The sequence below is a fragment of the Chiloscyllium punctatum genome, chromosome 10 (genome assembly GCF_047496795.1).
Source record: "Chiloscyllium punctatum isolate Juve2018m chromosome 10, sChiPun1.3, whole genome shotgun sequence".
Taxonomy (NCBI): Eukaryota; Metazoa; Chordata; class Chondrichthyes; order Orectolobiformes; family Hemiscylliidae; genus Chiloscyllium; species Chiloscyllium punctatum.
Genome location: NC_092748.1, coordinates 43,729,045 through 43,751,610, shown reverse-complemented (window position 1 = coordinate 43,751,610; position 22,566 = coordinate 43,729,045). Strand labels below are relative to the sequence as shown.

The following is a 22,566-nucleotide window of genomic DNA, read 5'->3' as shown; positions in this document are numbered from 1 at the left end:
TCTCACAAGATTTATTAGAAGTTATGTTAATTATGTGTTAGTCATCCCCTTCTATGAAGATCAATGTGCACCAGACAGCACATTTATCAGGGTGGAGGATTATATCACATGACCAGTTCTAATTCTTGATGGATTCTCGTCAACAAACTGCCATTCCTGAAGGAGCATTTGCTGGTCATATGCAAACTGCTTAGTTTGAACAGCGTGTCCAATTTAGGAATTGTGCCTCCCTTTAAATAACCAACTGAAGCACTCCATATCTGAGTCTCATTGCATCCTCACCCAGAAGTGTGGCTCATCCACAACTTTTATCTTGAACAGTGCAGCATTTTCATGATGCATTTACCACAATGGATGATAAGGTAAAGTATTATTATCCTAGGCTGCAACTATTCCATCATCTCTATTACCTGTTTTTTGCAACCACTTTAGGAAGCTGATTTTTAAAATTAAAATGGGCAGTGGAAGCTCAAGTAAAAAATAAAACAACTGATTTCCCAACCTACAGTTTTCCCCAGTGAGGCACAATGGAAGGTCCCTCAATACTAAGAAAATAAAATTTGTTTGCCCGCTACTCTTGTCATAATCCACATTTATGAGATAAATGATGTGTCTGAATCTACTTTATGGTAAATAGGTTCTTTACCAAGGCAGTGTTGCTATTAAAATAAGGAATGACAATAGTGTTAGGTAACCATGCAGTTGAAAAGAAAATGCAATGTCCATGGAGTCAGAAGATCACCATTTTTTTATGATGGATACTAGACTTTCTGGTTCTTAGATGCAAATGAAAGTCACAATTCCACACATAGAAACAAATCTAGTAGGGTTCATGTGTGACTGAGTGACAAAAGCCAGTTCAGTCAGCTTCAGGGCAATGTTGGATGAAACAAAGCTTCATTTGACTGATGTGTGCTCATATCTTAGCAAACAACAAGTGCTTAAGGACAGTGTGAAACTGGACAGACCATGATGGGTCACTGGCGCTCTGCATTTTACTGCCCCATCTAAACTAGGCCAGAAAAATGGGGGACAAAAGTATAAAATGGCACAGCAGGATAATCAATTAACTGGTTTTAACCAACTTTTCTCATTTTCAGCAAGATGAGGAAGACATCTGGCACTGTATCAGGGTCAGTCAAAGGGAAACATATCGGAAGTTCTGAACAACACTCCAGTCATCCTTGATAAAGAATTATATTTAGTTAGATTTTACTTTAGAAACAAAGTCATCTACTTTAAACCTTTCATCCCTTAATTCCATTAAATACCCAAGGCAAAGGTTTGGCATCTTAACCTTTTATTTATTTCAAAAATCTACTTTATTCATAAAATAATTTGATGGTCTGTACAGTTGGTCACGCCATACACACGTAAACATTTGTATACAGAGATCAGAATTTATCATTTGTATATACAGGTCTGTACATTTATCAGTCATATATCCATATATTTAGCTGAGGCGTCAGCGGAGCCCAAATGACTGTGCGGGCCGCCTGTTCTTCTTTAGGCAGGCAGATGTTACACGGTGGTCTTTCCCCACCGCACCTTGGCAGCAGCTGCCCCAAGCTTCAGCGCGTCCCTCAACACATAGTCCTGGACCTTGGAATGTGCCAGTCTGCAACCCTCAGTCGGGGTCAACTCCTTCAGCTGGAAGATCAGCAGGTTTCGGACTGCCCAGAGAGCGTGCTTTACCGAGTTGATGATCCTCCAGGCATAGTTGATGTTCTTCTCGGTGTGCGTGCTGGGGAACAGACCGTAGAGCATGGAGTCCCGCGTCACGGTGCTGCTCGGGACGAACCTCGACAAACACCACTGCATTCCTCTCCAGACCTCTTCTGCGTAGGCACATTCCAAAAGGAAGTGTGTGACAGTCTCGTCTCCCCTGCAGCCACTTCGAGGGCAGCGTGCAGTGTGGCTGAGAGTCCGGGCGTGCATAAAGGATCCCACAGGCAGACCCCTTCTCACCACCAGCCAAGTCATGTCTTGGTGCTTGTTGTGAAAGTTCTGGTGAAGAGGCATTCTGCCAAATGGCTTTGACAGTCTGCTCAGGAAACCGCTCAGCAGGATCCGCCCTCTCCTCTTCCCGAAGGGTCTCAAGGACACTACGTGATGACCACTTCCTGATGGACTTGTGGTCAAAGGTGTTTTTCATCATAAACTTCTCCACGAAGAACAGGTGATACAGAACGGTCCAACTACTTGGAGCATTCCGTGGCAGCGAGGCCAGGCCCATCCTTCACAACACTGGGGACAGGTAGAACCACAGTACGTAGTGACACTTGGTGTTTGCATACTGGGGATTCATGCACAGCTTGGTGCAGCCACACACAAAAGGTGGCCATCAGGGTGAGGGTGACATTGGGTGTATTTTTTCCCCCGTTGCCCAGATCTTTATACATCGAGTCCCTTTGGACCCGGTCCATCTTTGACCTCCATATAAATTGGAAGATGGCCGGTGTAACTGCAGCGGCACAGGTTCTGGGAATAGGCCAGACCTGTGCCACATATAACAGCAATGACAGAACCTCACACCCGATGACCAGATTTTTTTCCCCGCGATGGAGAGAGACTGTAGCTTCCATCTGCCCAGTTTCTGCCTCACTTGGCTGATATGCTCCTCCCAAGACTTGGTACACGCCTCAGCCCCCCCCCCAACCAAATACCCAGCACCTTCAGGTGGTCAGTCCTGATGGCGAAGGGGATTGAGGATTGGTCGGCCCAGTTCCCGAAGAGCATGGCCTCGCTCTTGCCTCTGTTTACCTTGGCCCCCGATGCCTGTTTGAACTGGTCATATATGCACATGAGTCTGTGCACGGACAGCGGATCTGAGCAGAAAACGGCGACGTCATCCATGTACAGGGAGGCCTTAACCTGCAAGCCCCCGCTGCCAGGAATAGTCACCCCTCTCAGGCTCATCCTTCCTGATGGACTCGGCAAATGGCTCTATGCAGCACACAAACAAGGCAGGAGAGAGAGGGCAGTCCTGCCTGACTCCAGATCTGATTAGGAAGCTATCTGATTCCCACCCATTGATTGAGACTGCACTAACAATGTTGGTGTAAAGCAGTCTGATCCAATTGCAGATTCCCTCCCCAAAGCCCATTTTGGAGAGAACCTCTCTCATATACGTGTGTGTTATCCTGTCAAAGGCTTTCTCCTGGTCCAGGCTGATCAGCCAGGTGTCCAACACACTGTTCTACACCTACGCGATTGTATTCCTGAGGAGTGTGAGACTCTCAGCGACCTTCCTGCCCAGTACAGCATAGGTTTGGTCAGGGTGAATCACCGACCCCAGAGCAGACCTGACACAGTTGGCGATAACCTTTGACAGAATTTTGTAATCCGCATTCAACAGTGAGATTGGTCTCCAATTGTTGAGTTCCTCCCTCTCCCCCTTCCGCTTGTAGATGAGGATGAAGGTTTGGCATCTGAACATGCAGTCATGAAGAACATCATAGCAGAGCTTTGATGCCATGTGAGTTTTATGTTTAAACCACGTATTTAAATCAACAATCCTTTCAGTCATGGGAGACAGTTTTATTCAGAGATGGAGATGATATCCCTTGGGTTAAATGTCTGAAGCAAGCCCTCTCCTATTTGACTGCAATGCCCATCATTGATTTTACAGCTGGCAGATCCATTAAGTGCTTGAGATCAGACCTCTTCCTCCATCTGGGAAAAGGGCCAGTCTCCAATTGCAAACAGGTGACCATCACTCTCTGCCTCAGCAGCATTACTGGGAGTGATGGCTAACGTTGGGACTGCAGTCAAGTTGCAATATCAAGGAGACATGGAGTTGAACTCAGGGGTACATTTGAGGCTTTGCCAGGGCCAGGCTGGCAGCTGCCAGTGGTGAGGTTTGGGCGGATCACGCTCTCCAATACATGGACTGGTGCAACATGATGGAAAAGGGAGAATATCAGTTCCATATTTGAATGAAGGTAAAATAGAAAATATAACTGATGTATAGGCATATTCGAATATTGCTTCTCAAATTAATTGTGGAAGTAGATCTCAAAGAGCAGCAGTAACTTTCATCTGCATACTGTCTTTAAAATTGTAAAGCAAACCAATAAATTTCACAGAACCTTTGCCAAACAAAATTCAACACCTAGAGATGGGTATACGTAGGGGTGGATAACAAAAAAACCTGAACAGAGAGGTTATTTTAATGGATAAAAGGTAGAGAGTTAGAAAGTTTCAGAGGGGATTACGACCACTCTGCGCCTCAGTAGCTATATTGGAATTGAAGCCTATGTTGATGGCAACATTAAAGAAGCCTAAAGCTTCTTCTTTAGTGCTACTGGTTTGCATAAAGATAAGCTGCTTTGATCTCCCTGCTGTCTTCTGCCAGGTGCAGTATTACAAGAGGCATTATTAAAAGAAAGGTGTACTGACAAGACTTAGGTCTGTCTACAGAACCTTTCATTTTATTCTCTTTTTAGATCTGTGGGAATGCATAAAACAGACAAATATAATTCCTTTTTATGAGTTTTCAGTATTTCACATTGTTAAATTGTAGTTCAGTCTTGTGGTTTGCTCGTCTAGACACCTAACCTTATTCTTCGCTAGGTAACATCTTTGATTATTTAAGACCTGCCAAGTCACAGCTCATGCTATGATTTTATGACAGTTCAAGGTGGGGAGAGGAATATCAAAGTTAATTTCAGCCAGGACAGTGAATGAGCCCTGTATTGGGGCACAATGTGACACTACTTACTAGCCCTGTAAACAATGCGGCTTGCTGGCCTCAATCATTTTGAATCTATTTCTCATTTATTTACATTAGACAAAGATTGTTAAAAGTTAGCTGTTGCCAATATGGAGACTGTTGCAAACTATTGGATAGACAATCTAAAATAACTTCAGATTACTTAAGACATGCCTGAACAGCGGTGGAGGTAACAGAATTGGAGATACACAAAAGGCCAGAATTGGAAAAGCACAGTCTTGAACCATACACTGCATGCAAAAATCAACTGAACTAAATGCATATAAAGGTTAACATCTACATTATGAATCCATGTAGCAAGAGAACATAACATTGCCAAAATAAATATTCCAATGCCAATTATTAGCCATTAAAATGCTGTAATCTTTCAAGCATTCGGTCAAAACTTAAATGGGCTGTGGTTAAAAGTTATGACTTGATAAATAACATAATTACTTCCATACTAAGTATAGAAAGTACAGTACAACATTTGTAACTTGAGACATGACATGCAGTGAAAGAAAAATATCTAGGAGGAACAAGTTGCTTTGAGCCTATGATTCTCACCATTGGGGTTAAATTGCTTCATGCTTGGGTTTGCTTTAAACTAATTGATAGAGATTGATTGCCATGATTAGTCAACAAAGCCATGATCAATGCATCATGCAATGATCACAACAGTAGAAGCTGAAATAATTAGACCGTATGCTTTTGTTTTAGATGGACTCTGATAGAGTTGTGGTGTTATACAGCATGGAAGCAGACCCTTCAGTCCAACAAGTCCATGCCAGTCATGTTCCCAAACTAAATTAGTCCCACCTGCCTGCACTTGGCCCATATCCCTCCAAACTTCTCCTATTCATGAACTTATCCAAATGTCTTTTAAACATTCTAACTGTGCCTGCATTCACCACTTTCTCTGGAAGTTCATTCCACAAATGAATGACTGAGTAAAAAAACGTTGTCCTTCATGTCCTTTTTATAACTTTCTCCTCTCACCTTAAAACTATGCTCCATAGTTTTGAACTCCCCTACCCGAGGGAACAGGCATTTACTATTTAACTTAGCCATGCCTCTCATGATTTTATAAACCTCCATAAGGTCAACTCTCAACCTCCTACAGGCAAAAAAGTGAGGACTGCAGATGCTGGAGATTAGAGTTGAGAGTGTGGTGCTGGAAAAGCACAGCAGGTCAGGCAGCATCTGAGGGGCAAAATTCCTTCCTGATGAAGGGCTTTTGCCTGAAACATCAATTCTACTGCTCTTCAGATGTTCCCTGACCTGCTGTGCTTTTCTAGCACCTGACTCTCGACTCTCAATCTCCTACACTCCAGTAAAAAAATCCCAGTCTTTCCACTCTATATTTATATCTCAAGCTCTCAACTACTGGTCCTTAAGTTTACATGCATTATAATCGACAATACAGAATGTTCTATTGTAATTTAATTAGTGAGCAAAAATGCCTTGATATGGATTTCAACTGGGCAAAACTTGAATAAGTTTAACAATATCATAACATATTCCCATAATTACTTTACATGCCAATATTCTGTGGTTGAGAAATGTTTTATCATGCTTCCTGCTAAGCAAGATATTAAAAAGTGCCAAAGTATTTGTAATTTTCTAACTAAAGAAACTTTTTCATAAAGGAGAACAGAAAATAACATTTTGGGAATTAAATATCTGAATACCTAATTGCAGTTGTTATAAATTACAATTTATTGTCACGTTCCAATCTGTCCAAATATTTATAGCTTCAAAAATGCTGCACAATAAGCCAAACAAAAAAGAATGATAATGTTAGTGAAATAATACTCACGGCAGGCCCTGGCAAGCCAGGCATTCCTCTTTCCCCACGATGACCTGGCAGGCCTGCAGGTCCTCTTTGTCCAGTTGTACCTTGTGGACCTGGAGGACCATTCGGACCCTGTAATTGCAAAGAGACAGATCAGAAGGACTCCAATTAGGGTACCATGGTGGAAACAGCCATAGTTGAAAAACAAGGTCATGTAAGATTCAGCTGCAGCTCTATCCCATAGAACATAGTCCAAAACAGCTGTAGCTGGCAGCTTCTACGAAGCATGAAATTTTCAACGCAATAATGACTTAAGTGTGGTGAAATCCTTATGTGAGTAAATGCACACAAAGTTGATCATAATATTTCAAAGTGCAGGCTTCCTTGAAGCTTTGCATTGTTTCTCCCCCAATTCTTTGCTACTCATTTACTTTACACCACGTTACAAATAACTGACCAGCTCTGATGGATTCCCTGCATTCCCACCAGCTAATACACAACAATAGAAGCTAGAGACTGTAAGATGCCAAGTCACTTGATTTAGGCATATCAGGGATTTCTGGAGTTCAATAGCAACTTAGTTTTATTTTGTTTCCAGAAGTTTTCGGAATCCTCAAGAACACTTAAACAAAACAGCAGGATTTTCAACTCCTGCCGGTTGACCCAATGAGTATGCCCCAGATCTACAAAATATGCACAGTAATGGCCACCGAAGAAGAGCAGCAATGGCAAGCAGCTGAGAGTGAGGCACCAAGGCTGAAGCCAGCAACACACTCAGGACTACTACCATCGCTGCTGCTGAATTTGTCTTTTGTTCATCATCAATTTCTACATTTCGACGCAGGGAAATCTGCAGAAATTTGCCTGTGATTCCCAATCTTTTCAGTATCAATAAGATTAAGGGATCATCACATTGATTGTAACTGACAGTTTAGCTAGTGAATATTTTGTGAAAACAACTTTTTGGTTATGGATTTGTTTGGATGTTGCGACCAAAATGACATCTCTTGATTTTCACAACTTAGGTGAAACCAAATCTGAATCTCTACCAATGTTATTTTATGATTGTGGGCATGATTTTACCTCTATTTGTTCATGTCAATAAATTATTCTAAGTAAAATAAGACATTTTCAAGACTCTTGGCTCCACCTCAAAAGCAATTCACCCAATATGAACATCTAATTGCTGAACTAATATGGGAGGTAATGCTATTTTCAGGCTGCAAGGCCAAGTGCATAGTTAACTGCTTCAATATGATTACTCACCTTACTATAATTGTTCTACTAAATTCATCACTATCCTTCAAAAATGCAATATAACTAGATTGAAGTTTTTTGAACTAATTCTTTTTGAAAAGTCTATGGGCTCAGTTTGAAGTAAATGTGTCAAGTTATCAAATCAAGGAATAATAACTCCATGCAATTCTGAATAGCCATCCTGTTCTAGACTGATATCCTATTCCTTACGCACTGGCTTTTCATTCTCATGTTCCTGTCTCTGTCTTGTTGAAATGAAAGTTTCCTGAGCTTGATTTTATTCTTTCTGTGAGGGTCATGAGCTACGCAAACCTGTCATATCTTCTTTGGTGATATTTTCTAAATCACCAGTCAACCTTTTACACAAACCTTTCAAGATCTGATCTAGATGTCTGAGTATGAAATTTCTGCTATTCTTCTGGCCCGTGAGCAGGACATGTCAAAACTCTCTTCCTGAAAAATAGACAGTTTTGATTCCTTAATTAAACTTAACACACTTATTTTCCTTTTGTATTAAGTTCCCAACACTTCGAGGAATGATCATTCCATGTAAAAAGATGTACTTCTGTATTCCTTAAATAATACTCCTAAAGAGTGATCATATTTGTTTACACATTGTTCCATTGTAGGAGGCTGATTGGTACCTGTAGGTCACCACCACTTCTGCCCCCACCAGCGCCACTCACCTGCATTCTGCTGACATGCCCCCCACAGACCCCACTGTCACTATCCCCACCCCCCAGAATCCCAAGGGGAACACTACCCCTGCTCATGGTACCTGTAGTAGTATGTCAGCAGTTCAATGCCAGGGATTTGGGTGATTAATGAACCCGCAGAAATAACAAAGGGACCTAAACATTTTCACAGCAGTCACTCTCTTTGTCATGAGCTAATATAGTATTTATTATAGTGTATAACAGCTTGATAACAAGAAACAGCAACTGATAAAACATTTTGTAGATAATGGATTTTTTTTTCCTCAGTGAGAGTTAATTAAGGGAGACCCTGTGCCACAGATATGGCACAGTGTGAAGCTCTGGATTCAAGCACCGCTCGCCATTTGGTGGCCATGGCACATTCATAATCAAACCAAACAGCCAAATGATCAACCTGTAAATCCTTCTAATAGAGCAAGCAATAAGAGTGGGAGAGTTTCCTGCTCCATCATGCTTAATGTGAATTGGCACATCTCGAGTTACAGGCTTTGATAACAGGCTGTTTCAGAAAAATCTCTTGCTATGGAAGCACATTATGCATACCTTCATCCACCTCATATACCAAGAGGCTTGAGGAGGAGGAGGAAGAAGAAGAAGGTAATGGATCGGTTTGAAAGAGTGGGGAACATAATCGGGAGCTTTAACTCCACTGCATCTGGCAACAAGGTAGACAATTTTGACAGCCTCCACAGTATCAGGGAAGTCAGTGCAAGAGAGAGGAATGGGGTCAATCAATTAGTAAGTGCAGAGGAAAGGCAGGAAGTCAACTGGTTGAGGGAGAGAAGAAGGGTTTATCTGGGGTGAAAATAAATGGTTGACCAGCAGGAGGATTGGGAGAGTTCTCAATCATTTGAGAGGAAAGCAGATTAAGTCACGGACAGAAGAGTTTCAAGGTTGTTGATGCTACAGGAAGGTTAAAAGGCCTTGAGAGGGATGAAAATTGGACAGGTCAGGAGGTGGGAAAATTGAGTTTCAGAGGCTGAAAATTGAGTTTCAGAGGTTTGGGGGCTACGGAGGGGAGATTTGAGGCCTTGTATCAGTGGGAGTGTAGGAGTGGGGGGTGGATCTGTAAAGTGTCAAGGCTTTTCCAGCTGGATCCAGGATGTAAGTGTGAAGACAACAACCTTCTGAATCCATCAAGTCCTTGCCTTGATAAAACTGCCAAATTCCTCAGCCTCAGGAAACTGAGCTAATGCTGAAAATGTTCGACTCTCAGCCTGGAATTTACACTTGTCTTCTTAAAGTGCATTAGTAAGAGCCACAAATAAGTATGACTCTGGAAACAGATGTTTCACATTTTAATCTTAAACTTGACCCAAATGCACCTGATTATTTTTGAAGTTAAATTCCACCTGCGTGCACGCATTACAAGAAATATAGATTACACTTAGCGTGCCTATTTGCAGAATGAGATAATCTCCAAAGCTGAAGAGCAAGACAGAATTTTATTTTTAATGAGTAAAATATTAATACCATGCCTCTGTGTAATGGCACAAGTAACACTCTGTACTTGTTAATTTTAGAGTATAATTTTAATATTTAATTGTACTTACAGTTGGACCATCATCTCCAGGTTCGCCTTTATCACCCGGGGTACCAGGTGTTCCAGGAGGGCCAGGATCACCAGTCTTTCCAGGTGGGCCAGTGTCACCCCGAAGACCTGGGGGTCCTTCTTTACCAGGAGTCCCTAAGGGACCAATCGGACCTGGATCACCCTGAGAAACAAAGACAGAAGTAACAGATCATTTCTAACACGCACCAATGTTTTCTTATGTGCCAAAATTTGTTTTATTAGATACTGGCGGAGGGGTGGTGGTGGGGTGGATTGTTGATTTTAACAGAACAGTGGGATAGTCAATTGGGAGGTCCAGCTCTGGCACACTGTTGGCTGAATTCTATTTAGCAAGAACATTTTCTTCAGCGGCATTGCTTGCTCCTCAGTGATACTGAAAAATACCAGATTAGTACCAAAATCTCTATCTTTCATCCATTGATTCTTATCAATTTTATGCTATGATACTCTTATCATTTCACGTGACTTAAACACCCACTTGTAGATCTCAGTGTTAAGCCCATGGACACTTAATTCTGAGGGAATATGTGTTTCAGCAGAGATTATCTCCAGCAGTAGCCTGAACACAAGCTAAATGAGATCTAGGGAAAATTCCTTTTTATTATTTCACTATTGAAGTTAATGCCACTGATTTTGCTGTTGACAAGATTATTTAAAAATGAAGCACAAATGAATGTCAAGACTGATTCAATGATGGGTATGTACAGTCAGTTCTATAATGCAATGGTTGCGTTCTTGTGCAACCCTGCATTATAGAAAAATCGCGCTTTAGAAGCAGCACTTAAAGTTTTAGCAATGTAAACACGTTACAGCCAACACGCGTTTTAAAAGGTCATGTTTTAGAAATAACGTCCCCAATTCATCAATCGTATTACGGTGAATTTGTGTTGACAAAAGCAGGTTATGGTAGAACGACTTATTGGCATAGCCTCCAATGGAAACTCTCACATTTTATGACCAGTGAAGAATTCCTTCCTCAACATTCACTACTTACAGTTGGTCCTGGTGGCCCAACTCGACCTGCAGGTCCAGGAAAACCAGTGGCACCCTAGGATTACAGAGAAAATGTTTGTAGTTATAGCCAAGACTGAATGTAGTTTGATAATCTTTTTGAAGGTCTTGTAACTCTCAAATGAACCAAAATTTTATACAATTAACCTGAAGATCTACTGTAAATTAGCTGAATAGTAAGAGATTTAATACAATTTAAAGTATAAGAATAGTAATAAAAGGAACAATATTATCAAGTCTGAAAGACATTAAATATGGTGATTGTAGAAACTAAGCACCTAACAACATATAGGAAGGACAGAGCAGCAGATCAGAAAAATAGATTAAACTGTACAGGGCTATGGTTAAATTACGTCTCAAGCTTAGTTTTAATATTGATAAACAAGTACAAGATGGTGTAGAGAACAGCAAAAGCTCCTCGCACTTAGAACCTGGGGACTGCCTATTATCAGCAGTGACCAAATCCCACCATTCATAAAATCCTAATTTTTGGATGTATAAAAGCTTAACTTAAAGCTGAAAAGTTCAGGAAAAAGGATGTTTCTATTAGTAACAAATAAGTAAAGACTTTTGTTTTTGAATTAACAATATAAAACAAGATAAATTCTCATACAGAACAAATATTTGGCCTTGATATAGTCATAATTCTTTTTAATGCTTACTCTAGTATACAGGGGTTAGAATATTTGAGCAGGACCACATTATCAGGATGATTAATAAAAATGGACTGATCTCAGTTTGATGTGCTTTCGCTATAAATGCTGTGTCTTATGATCGTATACTCTACAACCACCTGATGAAGCAGTGGTGCTCTGAAAGCTAGTGCTTCCAAATAAACCTGTTGGGCTATAGCCTGGTGTTGTGAGATTTGAACTTTGTCCCCCCAGTCCAACACCAGCATCTCCAAATCACCAAAACTTTACTGTGTCTATCCTTGAACCTCCAGTACTAAACTGTTTGAATAAAAACATTTTGAAGGAGTGTTCAGTCAATTGGAGGCCATTTATCTGTCTGGAACCCATCAATAAAATTATGAGAACCAGGAGAGAATATGCTATAGAAGATATTGAAACAAAACAAAAATGCATTTATAAACAAATTGTGTTAAAAAGAAAAAGTTCAAAGTAAAACTGAGACATAAATTTACCAGTACAGAGAATGTGATGGGAAACAAACTGCTAAGAAAGAACAGCTTGAACATTTTTACCTTAATTTAGTGTTTTCTTTAGTTATAAGTGAATGGTTGTTTCACCCATATGTGACTCGGGTCCCATAGAATGCAGCTCAATGTTAAAACCATCTAAATTAATTTAGCATTTGAAACATTCCACAGAAGAAAAGAACATTTCCAGGTGGGCTGATCAATACTGGATTAAGCTTTGGATCAGGCTAAGACTCCGGTAACAACTTCACAGGTGACCTGGGTATACATTATTTAGTCACCAGCAGGTTCCACCAGAAGTGAGAATATTGGTCCACAATTGCCTAGAAATGACCTGGTAGTTTGCGAGAACATCTCTGAATTCTATGAAATTCATGGTTAAACCCATTGGTGCACTTTGGCTGCAGCATGTTGCACTGCAATAACTCACAAATATTACTTTAAACAACATTTCCCAGCCCATTGACTTTGACCACTGAGAAGAATAAGAGAGCAGATCTTTGATTCACTATAACATCATATAGCATCTTTAATACAATAAGGTATCCTGTGACAATTTATAGGAGTATTATAAGACAAACTGATTGTCTCCAAATCACACAAGATAATATAGGTCAAATGATAAATGCTTGGTCAAATAGCAGTGTCTTAACAGAAGAGAGATATAGCGGTATTGAGAAAGAATTCTAGAGCTTGGGGCTAAGGCAACTGAAGGTGAGGCCACTAACGTGATAAAATTGTAGATGCTCAAGACAGCAGAATTAGGTGAATGCAAATACCTTGGGCAGTTATGGGGATTAGAGGAGATTACAGAGAGTGAGGAACAAGGATATGGAGAGATTTAATGGTCACTACAAGAATTTTAAAATCAAGATGCTGATTGAATGTGTGCCAATGTAAGTCAGCAAAGACAGAGGTGACAGGGGATCAGAACTTGAAGCAAGTGAAGTATCAGAGTTTTGGATGACCTTCTACAAAGAGTAGAGCATGGGACAGCAGCCTGGAGTTTGTCAAAATTAGCTAAAGGCATGAATGAGGGTTTTAGAAGCAGAGGATCAGAGTCAGGGTGACCAGGAAATGTTATAGAGATGGAAAGAGGCAGTCTTGGGTGATAGCATAAATATATGATCAGTGGCTCAGCTTATTGCCAAATATAACACATATGAATTAGGAGCAGGAATACATCCATTGACCCCTCAAACTTGCTCTGCCCTTCATTAAAATTGTAGCGGATCTAACGGTGGCTTCTACAGTTTTCTGCCTGCCCGCCATAACCCTGGAGTCCCTTGTCAATCAAAGGTCTATCTGAGTCAGCCTTGAACATAATCAATGACTCAGTTTTGTTTGCTCTCTGAGGTATTGAATTCAATGACTAATGACTCTCAGAGTCAAATATGTCTTTGTATTTCCATTATAAACGAGACACACTTAATTTTTAAACTGTGTCTTTTTGACTCACCCACAAGAATCCACCCTGTCAAGCCCCCTCAGGATCATGTATATTTCACAAAGATTACATCCCATTTTTGAAACTCCAATGGCTGTAGGCCCAAATTACTCAACATTTCCCAACAAGTGCCATCTTGATTCCAGGAATCAACACGTGAACCTTCTCTGAACTGCTTCTAATGCATTATATCATTTTTTACGTATGGAGACCAAAATGGTACACAGTACTCCGGATGTGATTTTACTAAGGCAGAACTTCGGGAAACAATTTGTTCAGTCATAGACAATTTCTAGGCTAACGATTGGAGTCAGTAGGTGGGGAACAGAGTTTGAAGCAAAGACTGAAAATAAATGGTTTCAGTTTTTCTAATATCTAACTGTGGTAAAATGTCGCATTTTCAATACTGGATGTTGGATAAGTAATCAGATAAGTTAACAAAAGTAGGAGAGCAGAGAGTGGTGATGGTGAGGTAGAGTTAGGTGTCATCAATATATATACAAAAGAACAGGTGCCCAATGAACACAGTCTGCAGATTTCTCAGCATCAAACCCAAAACAAGCAGACAGAACATGTCCAGAAAAGCTAGTCACTCTCCCCTACATCAAAGATATCTCTGAAATGACTGCCAGACTACTCAGACCACTTGGCATCATGGTAGCCCACAAACCCTCCAATACACTAAAACAGCAGCTAATGAACTTGAAAGACCCTATACAGACAACAAGCAAAACTAATGTCATTTACAAAATACCGTGCAAGGACTGTAACAAACACTACATTGGACAAACAGGCAGAAAACTAGCCACCAGGATACATGAACATCAACTAGCCACAAAACGACATGACCTTCTCTCACTAGTATCCTTACATCCAGATGAGGAAGGACACCACTTTGACTAGGACAACACATCCAATTCTAGGACAAGCCAAACAGAGACACGCATGACAATTCCTAGAAGCATGGAATTCCAACCGGAACTCTATCAACAAACACATTGAGTTAGAACCCATCTTCCACCCCCTGAGAAAAAGATCAGAAAATGACATCACCACAGGAAATGACAACCCAAAGAAGCCCAAACGTACAAATAGAAAACAGGGATTATCAGCAGTGCTTCGTCCGGAGGCTTACTGAAGATGTGACATAGTATGGTGATGAAATGTCTGAAAATTAACCTTCCAGCTCAGCGAGCAAGCCTACATTCAGAACCTCAACCTGAGCTATAAATCTTATCAAAGCTTACTATTCCACAAAAATTAAGCTATTCATTTAGATGTTGTTACAAAGAAATATACTCAAAAAATAGGAAGAAGCCAATAGATAGATCCTTGAGGAATAACGGTGCAAAAGCAAGAACTGTAGCCATTGCAGCTGATAGAATCAGTTGAGATGAGCCCTCCTCAACTGGATAACAGTGGAGAGCTATTAGAGAAGGACAGTGTTGTGAACCATAATAAAGCCCACAGACAGTTGAAGAGCAATGGGGAAACGGGTTGGCAGGTTTACTTTGTTACAGTCATAAAGCCTGCAATGTTCTTCACTAACTTCCACGACATCCCAACTCAAATATATGCTGCTCATTTTTAACGTTATGCAGTATTCAGCAGTGCAAGAAGAAGCCATCATCTGTATCAGAGCCAAAAGGATGCATAGCAGGTACAATGTTTCCAGTGTCATCCATTACCCAATAGAAAAAAATATAGCCAATAAGGCCTGGTTTTAACTGATGTTTGGATGAGTGCACCAGTTAAACTTCTAAAATATTATTCATGATCAGGTCATAATGTAAATCCCAGAATGATACACAACCACAGAATCACAGTAACTCTACTGCAGAGTTGGCATTTGTGTGTGGAGCATGCTGTGCTATTTGAGAGAACACATTAGAAAATGACAAACCTTCCCTTCTCTTCTCCAACAAAACACATTTAAAACACTTAGTATGAAAGAAGTCAAGGATTGAAATATTGACAGCAAGTGAAAGGCTGAGAAAATAATACTTGCAAATTCTACTTACAGGTGGTCCCTGTGTGCCACGTCCACCCTTTAGACCTGGGACACCAATAGGTCCCTAAGAAATAAATTAGCGAGAGATAAGTTGAACAATACATCATTTAGAATCATGAAAAAACTATTAATTATTTCTGCATTACTAGTAAGAGCTTCAGCATGTCCTTACTGGTGGACCAGGGGATCCTGCTAGTCCTTGAGGTCCTGGGGACCCAGCATCACCTTTCTGACCTGGCTCACCCGTTTCACCTTTACCTCCAGGCTGTCCATCATTGCCCTGTTTCAAATAAAATTGGGTACTTTAGTGGATAGATGCAGTACAAAAGAGAGAGAAAAGTACCTTATGGCTGATACATTTTTCAAAACATAATTATATTTATGGAGTCATAGAATCATACAGCATGAAAACAGACCCTTTGGTCCAACCAGTCCATGCAGAACATAATTCCAAACTAAACTAGTCCCACATGCCTATTCCTGGCCCATATCTCTCCAAACCTTTCCTTTCCTATTCACCTATCTATCTATCCCAATGTCTTTTAAACATTATAATCGTACCCACATCCACCATCTCACATGCGAGCCACCCTCTTGTGTCTTTTTAAAATCTCTCCCGTCTGATCTTAAAAATGTGCTTCCTCGCCTTGAAATTCCCCAGATTTAGGATGATATTTCTTTTATTAATCTGCAATAGCTTCTCCCATACAGAAGAGTTTCCTCATTAGATTTCTTCCTATCTAAATTATATCATTAACAATTTCTTGATGTGTGTTATTCATTTCTTCATGGTACAAACTGAATGACTAACAGAGAAAAGTCAAGATCGAGACCATCCTACTATTTGGCTCAACATCTCATTACTTAGAGTCATAGATTCATACAGTATAGACACAGACCCTTTAATCCAACTTATCCATGCCAACCAGACATCCCAAATTGACCTGCTCTCATTTGCCAGCATTTGGCCCATATCTCTCTGAATTCTTCCTGTTCATATACCCATCAAGATGCCTTTTAAATGTTGTAATTGTACCCACCTCTACCATTTCCTCGGGCATCTCATTCCATACATGCACCACCCTCACGTCCTTTTTAAGTCTTTCCTCTCTCACCTTAAACCTATGTTCTCTAGCTTTGGATTCCGCAACTCTAGGAAAAATACCTTGGTTTATTCACCCTACTATGCCCCTCGTGATTTTATAAGCCACTATAAGATCAACCCTCAGCCTCTGACACTCCAGGGGAAAAGGCCACAGCCTACTCAGCCTCTCCCTCCAGCTCAAACCCTCCAACCCTGGCAATATCCTTGTAAATCTTTTCTGCACCCTTTCAAGTTTAACAACACCCTTCTTCCAGAAAGGTGACCAGATTTGTACTTATTCCTCCAAAGGTGGCTTCACCAATGTCCTGTGCAGCCATAAATATGATGTCTCAACTCCTGTACTCATTATTCTGACTAATGAAAGCATGCCTGCCTTCTTCACCACCCTGTCTACTTGCAACTGCACTTTCAAGGTATTACACACCTGCATTCCTAGGCCTCTTTGTTCCACAACATTCCCCCAGACCCTGCTATTAAGTGTGTAAGCCCTGCCCTGATTTCCTTTACAAAATGCAGCACCTCGCATTTATCTAAATTAAACTCCACCTGCCACTCCTCAGCCCGTTGGGCCATCTGATCAAAGTCACACTGTGCCCAGAAATAATCTTCTTCACTGTTTATACCCCATCTATTTTGGTGTCATTTGTGAACTTACTAACTACACCTCCTATATTCACATCCAAATAATTTATATTAAAAAATGAAAAACAGTGGACCCAGCACCAAGTCCTGTGCCAACCCCTGGTCACAGGCCTCCAGACTGAAGAGCAATCCTCTACCACCTCCCTCTGTCTCCTACCTTCAAGCAATCATGTATCCAATTTGCTAGCTCCCCGTGGATCCCATGTGACCTAATCTTACTAACCAGTCAACTTTCATATATTAGGAGGTCTTGATTAATAAATGCAGTTTGGCTATTACATATTTCTGTGCCTTGCAAATAACGTGAGGTATTAATGACTTTGTGCTGTTACTGTCATTAATAATAGTAATTCCCACATTTTCCATTTGTCCTTATCAACTGAACACCCATAAAACAAATGTATTCAATAAAGTGAAATGATTGATGTGATATTGCTTAACAAACAACAACTGTTAATATAACATTGTCTTAAAGTAAAGGTGTCATTTCAAATAAATTTATAGACACAGAAAACTCACAGGTGGTCCAGAAAATCCAACAGCACCAGTGGGACCAGTTTCACCACGAGAGCCCTGAGAAAGGAAAATGAAAAGCACAATTTTGAAACTTCTCAGAACAATCAGAGATTTGTAAGGGGTAATACTTTTAAGTTTACACAACCCACTCCTGATCTGAAAGTTTCCATCATATTAATACATTTTAAATGAATTGGTGGAATAGGGAAATATCATTACAACTATTTTTAAAATTTAAATTTCAGACCTACTTGTCGCTTCTCTTTAATCAAATGGTTTTAGGGCCATATGTGAGTGTTTAGGTTATAGAAAGATTGGTGGTGAAGATGACCAGGGCAATAACTGTCTTCAGGTTTAGGCATCTTCACAACTCTGATTATTGTATGTTGACACTATAATCAATTGTACATAGTAATCATATTTCAGGTTCTGCTCTTACGTGATCTTACCACATCGTGGAAAGACTGTTATCTACATATGTTTCACTCCTCAAATCAAGTTAATTCCTCCCACACTTTGCTCTTTATGCCCTGTGAGAGCAGCTCAGCTATATCATAGAAAATCTATTCCAGGGACCAAAATCTTTTACACAACACCTAACCTATTCCTCTGTTTCTTTTTTTTCTTTAGAAGTATGTCTAGTTACCCTTTGAACACATTCATGCTTTCCATAGCCTTTAAAGCTAACACATTTCACAAATTAAATATTTGAATTCCTATTTACAATTTCCTATTTGGTCTCTCATCCACTGATAATTGAAGCTGGTTCAGTGTTTTCAATTCCATTCAAACTCCTTAAATTGTAGATGTGCCTCAACATCAAAATGCAACGTGCTCCTTCCTGAGAAGATTCCTCCTCAAGCACAATAAAAAAGTCCTGTGTAATCAGGCTGTAGTATGGCACATTCAATCATAGATCCATATTTAATTTGAAGAGGACAAAGTGTAATTTAGAGGAGGTACTTGATAAATTTACAGTCAAAACAGGAAGAGGTTAAGCAATGTTGGTAATGTCTGAATGCACCAAGATTTTAACCTCAAAAGATTACAGATAACTTGCCAAGGATCACTCATTAAAATTTTAAAAATATAATTGCTATTACATGTACAAATTACGTTTGGGTACCACGCTATCCAGGGCAGGAAAAACACCGAGATGTGACAAAATAAACCTGCTATTGCAAATTTAGAATTAAAAATCTCACAACACCAGGTTGTAGTCCCACAGGTTTATTTGGAAGCTCTAGCTTTCGGAGCACTACTCCTCCATCAGATGATTGTGGAGCAGGACCATCCTCCAAGGAGGGCTTTGGGACAGGCAACATTGCAAAGTGGCCGGGCAGAGGCTGATAGCCAAGCTCAGTACCCATGACGATGGCCTCAATCAGGACCTTGGGTTTATGTCACACTACAGGTGGCCCCACTATACTATGCGTGTGCATGTGCATGTGCATGTACACACACACACACACCTATACTCCAGCACAGTCACACACAATTTACAAGCATGCACACATGCAAATACACACTCTCCCACATGCACTCACACTCACATGCACACACGCACATGCAAAAAACTCACTCTGTCTCTCTCTGCATGCACGTGCACACACATAAGTCTATGGGGTGAACTTGGATTTGCAGAATCATATTCTATTTTGCTCAAATGAGACACAACCTGTAGGCAGTCAATGCAGGCAGTCAATCCATGTAATATGTTTTAAATTCCACTTTGGAAATAGAATCAATCTGACTTAAGATTGGGATACAGACAGACTCTAACCTCACACCTCTAATGCATTGTCTGTGCTGAGGTGTCACTTTTTATTATAAAACATTAAGTTATCTCGAGAATGTGCCTTAAAAGAAGTTCTGGGATTTATATATTAATAAACTGAAACCTGCTACCCATTCTAAAAGATGAAAGACTAAACAGCAATCTAGGTTTGTTCAATATATCATTTCAGTTGCAAGACACTGTAATCTTTTGCTATAAATTCTGAATCTTATTATCTTGCTCCACAGCTACCTGATGAAGCAGCAGTGCTCCAAGAGCTAGTGCTTCCAAATAAACCTGGTGGACTATAACCTGGTGTTGTGTGAGTTTTAACTTTGTTCACTCGCGTCCAACATCGGCTCCTCCACACCAAATTTACAATCATTCAATGCAGCAACAGAGTTTGCAGGAACTGAACGAACTGACATTCAGGTGACAGCCATCACCAGGCAAGGTTTGTAAAACATACATACTTTGAAAAGTTACCCAAAAGCTCAAAATAAACTAGTTATGTCCGGAATTGTGGGTATGGACTCAAATTCGATGCAGAGGCTGGTTTCCTGCAGCCATTTGAACCTTGCTTGCAAGCTCAAGTTTGTGTCAGAGGTTTGTACTGTGTGGATAGCAATTATTTATTGAGATTTTTCCTGAAGTGGCCCATTAATCCAAATAAGTGTAGCTTGCAATGCGTTACAGATTGAGGCGTTTCCAGTAATAGCAGGGACAAAAAAAAATCAAGGAAAGTGAAGGAGAAGGTGCTTCTAAACAGAGGCAACCCTTTTTCCAAATTTTACTAGTGCACTTAGGAAGATGCATTACCTAAAATGTTTATTTCTAATATTATTTGCTGGAAATATACACACTATGAGTGAGACATAGATATATCTTGAACATTTTTTTTAAAAACAACACATTTCATAGCAAAGGGCAATGTCTGCATTAGCTACAAAGTGGCATTTCTGAAGGACACAAACATTTTGTGGAGACATAGAGTCTACAGATAACTCAGAGTGAGGGCACACAACCCAGAAATTGGGTGCACAAAAAGATGCCGAATTTTACTAAGAGATTGAGAGACTACAGAAGCTACAAAGCAAAAAAAAAACTTTACACTCTTTTTTTCCATAAAGCCAAGTGTTTATGATGAGAAGGCCCACTAGAAAACTTCATTGCTCACAGAATCTTTAGGGAAGAACTCCAATCAATTCTACAGTCTCCAAAAGACTGAGAGAATAACCCTAGCTACGACTACAGAGTGACTGTTCCAGTGAGAAATAACCCAGTAACAGCAGCTACATTGGAAAGTGCTCCTTAAAGTCTTGGACAATCCGTGAATAATTTTATTTTCTAACTTTACTTGTTTCTTGGTTAAGTCTTAAACTAATACTTTGCAGGGTTTTATCATCCATTTCTGCATGCTTGTAGAAAGTTGTGTGTGTTGTTTGGTATCATTGGGTAGTTAGACATATTCTAAACCATTTGTTCATAATTTCTGCATCTTTACATCAGTGAGTTTTAGTGAAAAAGAACTCTCTTTACTTGTTAACTTAAAGAACTTGGCTGACTTATTTCTCAGAGCAAAGTATATTTTTCAAATTGGCAATATTTAAAATTCAAACTACATTGCATTCAACTCAGGAGTGGACAAAGAGAGAAACCATTTTAGATCTTCGAATTTGGTCATTACAGTAAAAAGTGTGTGTGTATATATTTATGTGTGCGCGTTTGTGTTGGACGGTGGTGTCTGATGGTTGTGTACACTTCTGCTGTGTAACTATAGCAGCTGTTGAAACAGGGAGGAGCTCGAAGTCAGATCTACTGCCAGGAGGTCACCTCCAGATGGCTGAACTAGTCCATTTCGCCCTGGCTGAAGATGAACTGAAAGCTAGTTACATTCTGTATTTATAACATTTACTTACTGGAGACCCACGAGAACCCACAGGCCCAGGAGGTCCAATCGAACCAGGTTCGCCCTACAATTCATTGTTTACAAAAAAGTTACCATTAATAAGATAATAACAGAGCAAAAATCAAGATTTACATTAAATTCTAGTTTATTTGCTTTGTGCCACAAAGTTCCCTGGCACTTGGAAATGATAATAAGATGGTGCAATTGATGTACTGTTTTACTTAAGGTTACCATGATCATTTATTACCTTATCCCCTGCAGGACCAGAAATACCTGGTGGACCAGGAGAACCAGGCAAACCCTGTTGCAAAAACATAGTAAAAAATAAATCATACCACAATTCTTGATATAATTGACCACAATAAATAACAAAAGGTGGGATATTTTACTCCTTGGGCAGAGTTGAGAGAAACGTACGACCTACTGTTTACTCAAAGCTGGGACAAGTGTGAAGGATGGCAGGGAAGAGGAATGGGGAGGGTTTTCAAGTGGAAAATCCAGAAATAAAGGTTCTCCATTTGTTCTGTCGAATTTAATTTTGGGTTTCTTTTTCATTCTGTCAACATACTTCTGGTCTGCCAGTCTGATTAAACAGTCAGCAACTGACTGTTAGAACGTGCACCAGAGAAAATGTTTCTCCCTCCATGGGAGAGACCTCAGGGCCAACACCAACATGGCACAGAATTTTATAGAAATTTACAGCATGCACATAGGTCATTCAGCCCAAAAGGTCTTTGTTGGAATTGATACTGCACATGAATCTCCATCTAGTTTAGTTCATCTCAGTCTATCAATAGATCTCTTAAATACTTTCTCGATCTTGTACTTAGATATCTTTCATACAGTGACCCCAAGATGCAATAGTACCAAGAGGTCTGGGAAGAAAAAATGGACTGAGGATCTCGCACTTACATCCTGCCCCCAATTGTTG

The 22,566-nt window shown here is 40.2% G+C and overlaps 1 protein-coding gene across 1 annotated transcript in view; it reads right to left on the bottom strand.

The window, feature by feature from the left end:
* col5a2b (collagen, type V, alpha 2b) overlaps positions 1-22,566 on the bottom strand; it is a 269,216-nt gene that overhangs the window by 34,275 nt on the left and 212,375 nt on the right. Inside the window, exons 36-43 of the mRNA XM_072579023.1 lie at positions 21,883-21,936; positions 21,646-21,699; positions 17,953-18,006; positions 15,859-15,966; positions 15,697-15,750; positions 11,050-11,103; positions 10,036-10,197; positions 6,534-6,641 (exon numbers count right to left, since the gene is read on the bottom strand). Of these exons, the coding sequence (XP_072435124.1) occupies positions 6,534-6,641; positions 10,036-10,197; positions 11,050-11,103; positions 15,697-15,750; positions 15,859-15,966; positions 17,953-18,006; positions 21,646-21,699; positions 21,883-21,936 (648 nt within the window). The remainder of the gene's footprint in view (positions 1-6,533; positions 6,642-10,035; positions 10,198-11,049; positions 11,104-15,696; positions 15,751-15,858; positions 15,967-17,952; positions 18,007-21,645; positions 21,700-21,882; positions 21,937-22,566) is intronic.